Source organism: Coregonus lavaretus (assembly GCF_964263955.1).
Source record: "Coregonus lavaretus genome assembly, chromosome: 3".
NCBI lineage: Eukaryota > Metazoa > Chordata > Actinopteri > Salmoniformes > Salmonidae > Coregonus > Coregonus lavaretus.
The window spans coordinates 39,635,062-39,644,658 of record NC_139990.1 but is presented as its reverse complement, the minus strand read 5'-3'; the positions used below and the strand labels follow the sequence as shown (position 1 = coordinate 39,644,658).

Sequence of the window (9,597 nt, the reverse complement as noted above, 5' to 3'; positions counted from 1 at the left end):
TGAACTCAGATACAGGTAAGCCAAACAGTCAGTCACCATGACAACAGCTCTAGAATCAGATATGTGCTAATATGGCACCTAGCTGACTAACAAATGTCAATTTAAAACCCCCCAAAATAAACATCTAATAGCAACCATTAATATAGTAATAAAACGTATCTAGAGTCAGAGGTAGTCTACAGTACCTAGTGAGTTATCAAAATTGTACCTTCATTTAAAAAATGGTTTCTAGATTTCAGGGCAGCAACCCCCAGCTTATACCAACATCCATTCAGCAAGGCAACAAGCATATCATTCACTTATCTAGGGTTACCTTAAGACTATCCAGTCTTCTTCACTGTGACATGAAAAAAATGATACGATGATATCTAAGCTATTTCCCACACTAGCCAAATTAACATACAACAACACATTTAGAGTTCTTTCTGCATTCAATCAACCAACCTTGTTCTGCTTGGTGGAAAGTTAATTCCTTTTACTCTCCACACAAAAAGAAATACAGATGTCAGTCAAAAACAAATTTCCCTTTAAGTTGAGGGAGATTGGGGGCAAGTCCCACAACAGCAAGTTTTTAGAAAAAGTTAATGTTCCATTCCATGAGCATGTGTGCTGCTGTTGTTATGATGATTTGAAAATGGGGGTTGATGGCTGTGTTCAAATAGTCAGATGAGCACAGTAGGCAGGAGTAAAGTGCATCTAGAATACATTTGCTTGCTGATTAAAGGGTAAATCTGTAAGGGGTATACGGTATTACCGAATGTGCACACAAGGGGCGCTGTTTGAGGCACAAAACCATTTTGGCAACTGGAATCTTAATCCAGAAGGGGATTGAATGTCTCTGCTGTAAACAAGAAACTTGTTCTTAACATCTAACAACTTAGCTAGCAAGCCACATGCATAGCTGGAGCCCTGAGCTGGATATAATGTGACAACTTAAAGTTATACAGCACACTATTGAAAATCATACCATCGATATTTCAAGATCTCCCAGTATACGGTATATTGCCCAAGCCTAATCAGCACAGAGCCAGACTCTTTCGAAGATAACGTTGGAGGTATTCCTTCAGAGCAATAACCTTGCTTTTGAACTTTGTTGTTCGTTGAAATATCCATTCAAATTGACAGGCCAACTTGGGTTCTAATAAAACCATGACTTGTTGAGTTGAATTTGGTGATTATTGTAAACCATTATTTGCCCTAAGCAAAAACCATATAAGTTGTTCAGTCATTAGACAAGGTTAATATGAATCTCAGTTAAGTGGGAAACAATATCTTGACTTGACACAAGTCCCAATCAAAACTAAGGGGTCAACTTGTACTGTATGACACAGTATCTCCCCAATCAAAGAGTGTGGCTCAAAAGTATTTCCTAAAAGTTTCAAACTCAATGGTTTGCGCCAAAATCACTGTTAAACCATCACTGCCATATTCTATGTATGATGACAAAAGCATAGAACTCATCAGCACAAACGTAGATTGATTGATCAGCATAGGGTCAGCTGGCCACCTGACATGGCAGAGAAATATCCACAGGAACACATGAGAAACTGTCAAACACACAGACAGTTATGGAGGGTTTCAGTATGAAAATGTATGCACTCACTAACTGTAAGTTGCTCTGGATAAGAGCGTCTGCTAAATGACTAAAATGTAATGTAAATGTTTCTACTAGTGCCAGTTTGGATAAGGCAGCTCTCAGTAATCAAGAAGGTCGGAGCAGTGAGAGAAGAGCTGTTCAGGGTCGCTTTCATTAGGGCACAGCATAGCAAAATCTTTTGCAACTGAAAATGAAACCTAGCCTAATGTAGATGGAACCTCCCCGTTTCAATCACTATCAATTTTGTTCCTACTGAACACGACCCAGTTTTAAGGCAGTCTGTACAATGCCTCGACAAACAGGTAGGCACATGGAGAGGAGACGGGGGGGATCTTTCACCCAGCTAGCTCAGTGTACTGCCATGACAAACAGGCAGGCACACAGACAGGGTGAGATCTTTCACCCAGCCAGCCCCATGTACCTAACCCTCTTTAAACAGAGGGATAGGGGTGCCAGTCTCTCTCTACGGGCTGATCTCTCTCTGGTCCTCCATGACAGTTACATATGAAGACACAACATTTCCCCGGTCTCTCCTGGTACATGTGAACACACAGGAGAGACAAGTATCCCCTATGTCCTCCATTCAGTAACAAGGGACACAAGACATGTCCCCCTGTCCTCCACCCCTCCCTCCTACATAGAGGGACACAGTAGGTCTTCCAGGGGCAGCTTGTCAAAGTCGTATGCGTCGAACAGATCGCTGATTCCCTCATCGTCCCCTAAGCTCAGCATGTAGTCCTCGTTGAGGAGAGGGGGGGACAGGTTGACGAAGGGCCCTGCCCCGTGGCCCTCCAGGAGCCCAGACAGGGAGGGGGGGATCTGGTCCTCCGTCTGCAGCAGCAGGCTGGTGAAAGGGGAGGTGATGGGGGAGAGGTTGGTAACCGTCACCACAGAGGGAGCTGGAGCGACATGGTTGTTACTGCTGCTGCCTGTTGCACTCTCTGTTGGGAAAGGAGACAGGCTGTGAGAGATATTAAAACTAAAACCCAAATCTTGACTGATCGATGCAAGGAAATGTGATATTTGATCAGGTCTAAAATAACCCTTCTAAAAAGGAAGGCGGCTGTACTGCTCAGACAGAGTGCAGTGTGCACATTCTGATGGAAAGGTACCTGCTGACACTTTGAGGAAAGGTGAGGAGTTTCCTTTGACATCTGGGCTGCCATTCTTTACAGGACTACTGGTGGTGTTCTCCTCCGGACAGAGGAACACTTCGATAGGCCCCTTGGTGCTGGTGAGGTGGACAGACAGGCTCTGGAAAAGGAACAACATCATGATGCACTGATTAGGTATTGATTGAACCGGAAGAACAGCATGTCTCAACCTCAGCTACATGGACCGAAACTACCCAGCTAACAAACGTTCCCACAACTTTAGCAAACATTCCCTTAAGAGTCTCATTAGGTCATTACCTAACATTTTCATAGGAATGTTCCAGTGATGTGCAAGGGCTGTTTCCAAGGACCATTCATGAAAACCAGGTTCTATGTCTGTTTGGTGGGATGTTGATGGAATATTCTCCTAACCCTCAGAGAACTGAACACGAATGTTCTTGCAACGTTCCCATGAAACGCATCTAGAACATTAATATTGAATATTCTGAGAACATGTAACTACGTTCTGGGTAAGTTCTGTTTGACATTAACTCTAATGCTCCTAACTCCAATGCTAAATGGGTTCTCAGGTTTTTGCTAACATGCATAGAATGTTCCCCTAACTAATGGAACACTGGAAACTCAAACATCTGGGGAACATTACAGGTAACATTACAAAAACGTTCTCTCTTCCTAGAATTGTTAGCTGGGTGGTCCCTAGGACGTCACTGACTGGTACCTGATAGCTGCCTGACACCTACAGTATTAGTCAATTCTCAAGCGCTATTTCCAATGAGAGGTCCTTAAAAAGTGTTTAATGGAAGCTGTTCTTCAAGGGGGGAAACCATAACTTTCCTATCCCATGTATAAACACTGCAGTGAACAGACAACATGATCATGATGCATTGATTAGGTTTTGATTCAATTGGTAGACTAGTGATTCTCAACCTCTAGTACATGGACTGGACTGCACTGGTGCCTGGGATATTGTTGACCGGCACCTCAGATAGTCGTCGGAAACTGATTTTGTGATTGTAGCGCAAGCGGTCGTCCAAAATGGTTAGTTCTACTGTTAGTTGACATTGAAAGAGAAGAACCATAACTTGTTTTTGTACAAGGTACATGCATACATGTCGTAGAAAGTGCAGTAGACTAACAAAGAAGAAGGTCTCCAGTCATATTGATTAACAGACTGACTGATTACCTCCTGTGGGTCTGGCACCTCCAGCTTCGTCTCAGACGGAGCTTTCACCACGATCACCGTCTGGTCTTTCAAGTTGCGCAGCTGACGGATGTCTTGGTACGTCACATATGCAAACGTAGACCAGGTGGTTAAAGAAAACTAACGCTGGGTTTGGAGGAAACACTCACATATTGACCAGCTTTGAGCACCAAAGTAATAGTAGTTATAACGGCGTCATAGTATCCTACGAAGAGAGCCTGGGTTCTTCCTGTTCTTCTATTCCAGAGTGACTTCAACAGTGTGTGTGTATAATAAGGATATTTCTGGCTGTGCGAGGCCTCTGTCATCTGTTGGACGTCCAGGGTACAGCTCTGGATCAGCTCATCCAGCCTCCTCTCCTCCTGACCCAGGTCAGACAGCTCACTGCTCAGGGTCTGGTTGCTGGTCAATGTAACCCCATCCTCTGACAGGTTACAGCCCCTGGAAGAGAGAGTGGGGAGGGGTGTGGGCGCGCGAGAAAGAGAGAGTTTAACACAGGACATGCGCTTGAAATCTATTTACATTACCTCATGCAGTGAGATCAAGTCAGTGATGATGTCTAGTAATTCCCCTAAGAGGATAAAGTTGTTTGAATCAAAATGTTCTCATCACCATTCTTATGAGACACTTACATCCACTGGATGTTATTTTTGGACTTCTTCTTGATGAGATGCACCCCCTCCAGTACGTTGGTGATGTCATAGAGGCGTCTCTTCTGCACCTTGAGGACCTCGGCAGCCTGGTTGAGGTCGATTACGCCATCAGACGACTGGCCCAGCAGCTCAACAAACTTCTTCGTTAGCAGGCCCAACGACGTGTCGTAGCGCGTCTTCTCTGCCGGTGACTTTGGTGCTACAGTAAGACAGATGGGAGAGCCCGCGATCCAGTTTAGTATTATGTTCAAAGTTGAACGGGAGAGAGAGCCAGTGTAGTATTATGTTTAAAGTTGGATGGGAAAGATAGTGTTTAATTAACAATACATAACAAGTTACAGTATGTTCACACTGCAGTGTGAAACTATGCATCTTTACAGAATGAGGGTATTCTATTAATGTCCTGGGTTAGCGTTGATTGGACTACAGGAAAGAGAAGAGAACCGAGCACGCCCCCATTCTCATCGACGGGGCTGTAGGGGAACAGATTGAGAGCTTCAAGTTCCTTGGTGTCCACATCACCAACAAACTAACATGGTCTAAACACACCAGTCGTGAAGAGGGCACGACAGAACCTATTCCCCCTAAGGAGACTGAAAAGATTTGGCATGGGTCCTCAGATCCTCAAAAGGTTCTACAGCTGCACCATCGAGAACATCCTGACTGGTTGCATCACTGCCTGGTATGGCACCTGCTCGGCCTCCGACTGCAAGGCACTACAGAGGGTAGTGCGTACAGCCCCCCCCCCCCCCCTCTCTATTACGCTGCTGCTACTGTTTATTATCTATGCATAGTCACTTTAATAACTCGACCTACATGTACATATTACCTCAATAACCTCAACTAACCGGTGCCCCCGCACATTGACTCTGTACCGGTACCCCCTGTATATAGCCTCGCTACTGTTATTTTACTGCTGCTCTTTAATTATTTATTACTTTTAATTTTTGTAGGTATTCTTTCTTAAAACTGCATTGTTGGTTTAAGGGCTTGTAAGTAAGCATTTCACTGTAAGTATTCACTGTTGTATTCGGCGCATGTGACAAATAACATTTGATTTGATTGCATTTGTTTTGGAACCGGGCTGCTTCCCGGACGTGAGGCCTTTTGGTTGATGGCGAAGTCGGCTCAAAAAAAAGAGTGGAGTAATGAGTAGGATTGTGTGTTTTCACATGCAAACGTGATTGCTTTAGATAAAAAGGCTTTATCTGCCTTCCCAATGAAAACTTGTTTAAACATATATTTTATGGAAAATAGATTTTGTATGTTTCTGAACGATGCATCATGCTGCCTTGTTGACAACATGCCCGAGCGGCGCAGATTACTGTTCTATTTCAGAAGGGCTCTCCTCCCTCCCCGCTTTTGCCCGTTCATGTCATGTGCCATAGCCCGGTGCACTTAATTGCACTTCCTCATTGATCATGTTTTAGCAGGGGTGCCCAACCTCCTCCTGGAGCGGTACACTGCTGCAGGATTTCACTCCAACCCAAAATCAAGCACACCTGACTACCGATTAGCTGCTTAACAGAACCGATTAGGCCTCCCGAGTGGCGCAGCGGTCTAAGGCACTGCATCGCAGTGCTAGAGGCGTCACTAGATATCGGGGTTTGATCCCGGGTTGTGTCGCAGCCGGCCGCCACTGGGAGACCCATTATGGGGGCGCACAATTGGCCCAGCATCGTCCAGGTCAGGGGAGGGTTTGGCTGGCTGGGATGTCCTTGTCCCATCGCGCTCTAGCAACTCCTTGTGGCGGCCGGGCGCATGCCCGCTGACTTCAGTCGCCAGATGTACGGCGTTTCCTCCGACACATTGGTGCGGCTGGCTTCCGGGTTAAGCGAGCAGTGTCAAGAAGCAGTTTGGATTGGCAGGGTCGTGTTTCGGAGGAAGCATGGCTCTCTACCTTCGCCTCTCCCGAGTCTGTACAGGAGTTGCAGCGATGGGACAAGACTAACTACCAATTGGATATCACGAAATTAGTGGAATCAGGTGTTACTACAGAGATGGACCATGGAGCAAAACCTTGCATACCCAGTAGCTCTCCAGGAGGGCCACTATCTAGGAATTTTAAGCTTTATAACAGTCACAGAATCCTCACTTGTCCATCTGCTCTAACCCAGTCTTACTTTTGGGGCACTTGAGCCCTGGCCCGGAGGCTCCGCCAGCCTTTCCCCTGGGGGTCCTGGCTCCTTCGATGGGGTACTGGTGGTCCGACTCATCCAACGCCAACCTCCGCTTGGCCTGCAGGAGGTATACACTGCAGTCAGATCACTTCTCACAAAACAGATCAGATGTTCTTGAGTATCGTTCTGGCATAACTGTGTGATAGGCTTTATAAATTCAAACTTAGCCTGTAGAATCGTTTCTGCGTATGCCTATAATAATTTCAATATTGGCAATTGAAAAGCAAGCCTTTTTACTTCACTTATAAAATATGCTTGTTTTATACACTGAGAATGCTCTACTAGCGACACTGAATGAAACATCCCATCAATTAACTAAAAAGTGTTTATCAGTGTACTGTAGTACACCAGCTGTGCTTCGATCATTGAAGACACGATTTACAAATACATTTAAGTCATTTAGCAGATGCCCTTATAAAGGGCGACTTACAGTTAGTGCATTCATCTTTAAAAAGGTAGCTAGGTGAGACAACCACATATCACATTCATAAAGATTAGTTATATATTGTGTAAGATAATCAACCAATATGCCCTCAATGTCAACATAAGACCATGACCTGAAGTTGACTCATGGAGTGTCAGTGAGATGTCGGCCATTTTGTCCAACAACATGGCATGAGGCTACTTTATTTACACATCACAGGCCTGAGAGAGAGTGATGAAAACAGGAATCATGAGTATCTTGCCATGTGTGTTTGTGTGTAGAGAGAAGCATATCGAGTCAATGAGGACATTAGTGTGTCTAGCAGGTCAACATTTAAATATGAGGGAAAACATGTGGCCAGTCATTCATGAGGGACAGTGGACAAAATACATATCACCCTAGGGCTGTTCTAGAAAATGAACATTATTTTCATAATATCAGATGGCCCTGTTGGCTTTTTCCTCAAGCTAGAGATGGAACAAATAAGTAAGTCCTTGCTGCTGGGGCAGTTCATAAATATAAAATATGGCTGCCATCTTTGCAAACCCCAGCCAATGCCCCAGCCAACCCCCCCTCCAATCTGATTTATCTTACTCTGTGAGCAAATGGGGGATCCTGGACGCAAGCTAGCTATGTCTGTAGACTAGTGTCAAAGACAGTACAGTAGAACGTCTGCTAGTGTGTTGTGGCTTTTTGATGCATGGCCAGAAATGAATCCATATCAGCAGGCCTATATGGATGGCATTTCCGCAATTTGATGGTTAAAAACACAGGAAGCACGCAAGCATATAAGCTATTATAACAATGTCGCTAGTTAGCAGCTATAACGATATTCGATATGACAATCTTCTGACGCGGAAAACTAAAGATAAGCCGATTGTCCTTCTGTTGCTCAACTAAGACTGTTGGCCTGTGTTTGTAGTTAGCTGGCTAGCTTGCAGGCTACCTACGGAGCGAGCCAGTCAGCCTGCTTTCCAATTCCCTTCCCCCCCCCCCGCAGTCCAAAACACTAACAGGGCCTAGCCACTCATTTCTGACAAGTAATTATTGTACAGCTAGCCTAGCAAGCTGAAGCACGACTGTGTCAAAACATGCACGGAACCTTGCAAGGCTAGAGGTGTTCTTGAACCCTACACTAAACCCCAACATTCTCTCAACTTGAGAAACTGATGAGAAATTGTTTAGGCATAAGCTGTTGACCTTTTACAATACGGGTCTGACCCCTTAGCAATTGATAATATATGGAAGGCATCTTATTAGCTAGCCAACAGGCTACCCAAACTACATTAAATCTAGTTTCACCTGTAAAAGTAACGATGTAACTAACTATGGCTTGAACAAATTGTATGACTGCTTTCAGACTAGTGTAAAGCCCAACTATTGAGCGAACCTCGAGTCTGTTGGGTGACTCGAGAGGATCAGTGAGAGCGACCTAACTAACTAGCTAGCTAGGCTACCAACATACGAAGCAGTTTATCATTCATTTCAGTCACTGCAATATAACAGAAAATGACATTAGCAAGTTTACCGGTGGACGTCCTAACGTAGGTCGTTGTCCGGCTCCGTTTGTTGCTCCGTTTGGAGTGGAATATATACTGCCAGCTGGAGGTTCGGACAAACAGACATTTGAAGTCTGTGTAATGCAAGGCGGTGGAGTTATAATTTGAATATAAGTGGCAGTTGTAAAATGAGGGGTTAACCGGTCGGACAATGCTGTCAATATCGCATTTTTGTCTAGAGAAGAGCCTCCAACACCTGCTATTATTACTTTATCCGGGGCTGATGAGATCCCTCTTCTCATCTTTGTGGGCTCGGGTACCCTTTGTCCCTTTAGTTTAAAGCCCCTTTTCAGCTAATCCACCGCGACAAAATAAAAAATATTGATATGAAAGAGTAGATTATGATCTTATTTGCCGATATTTGTATGTTTAAAAGTATATTGAGAGCACATTTAGGCAGATGCAATGGATTAGAAACTAGCGCGAGTCTCAGCCCTGCCAGCTCAAAAATGGCTCCAGGAAGCTGACAATGAATGAAGGGATACCGTTTACGCGCGAAGGAACCCTCCCGCGAAACTCAGATTTCCCGGGAAATGTTCAAACAATATTTGCATATGTGACGCGATTGGGTAAACTGCGTCATAACTCCACCTATTTTAAAAACGTTTCCGAGTTTATTGACCAATGACAGTATAGAAGATAAGACGGCACGCGTTCATTGGACAGTTGAAGCTGGGTACATCAGACGCAATCAACGTGTCCACAACATGTTGGAGAAAATATAATCAAACTGGTTGATTTTTTGTTACAATGTAAACTAAACTGGCTTCTATAAGCCATGCAGAATTTTGTAGAATTATTGTTTTAAAAAAAGTATAATGGCCTTAGTACTTGGTGTGTTTATGGCAGCTAAAGCTAGTATGCTATT

The 9,597-nt window shown here is 44.4% G+C and overlaps 1 protein-coding gene across 1 annotated transcript; it reads right to left on the bottom strand.

Annotated features, from left to right (window-relative positions):
- Nucleotides 1-2,230: 2,230 nt before the first annotated feature.
- LOC311112763 (transcription factor E2F3-like) lies at nt 2,231-8,971 on the bottom strand (the record flags this gene model as incomplete). The annotated part of the gene is made up of 7 exons (XM_084155901.1): nt 2,231-2,538; nt 2,710-2,851; nt 3,896-4,010; nt 4,196-4,354; nt 4,546-4,765; nt 6,690-6,804; nt 8,699-8,971. 7 exons carry the CDS (start codon nt 8,969-8,971, stop codon nt 2,231-2,233), a joined length of 1,332 nt encoding a protein of 443 aa, XP_084012027.1.
- Between the last annotated feature and the right edge of the window lie 626 nt (nt 8,972-9,597).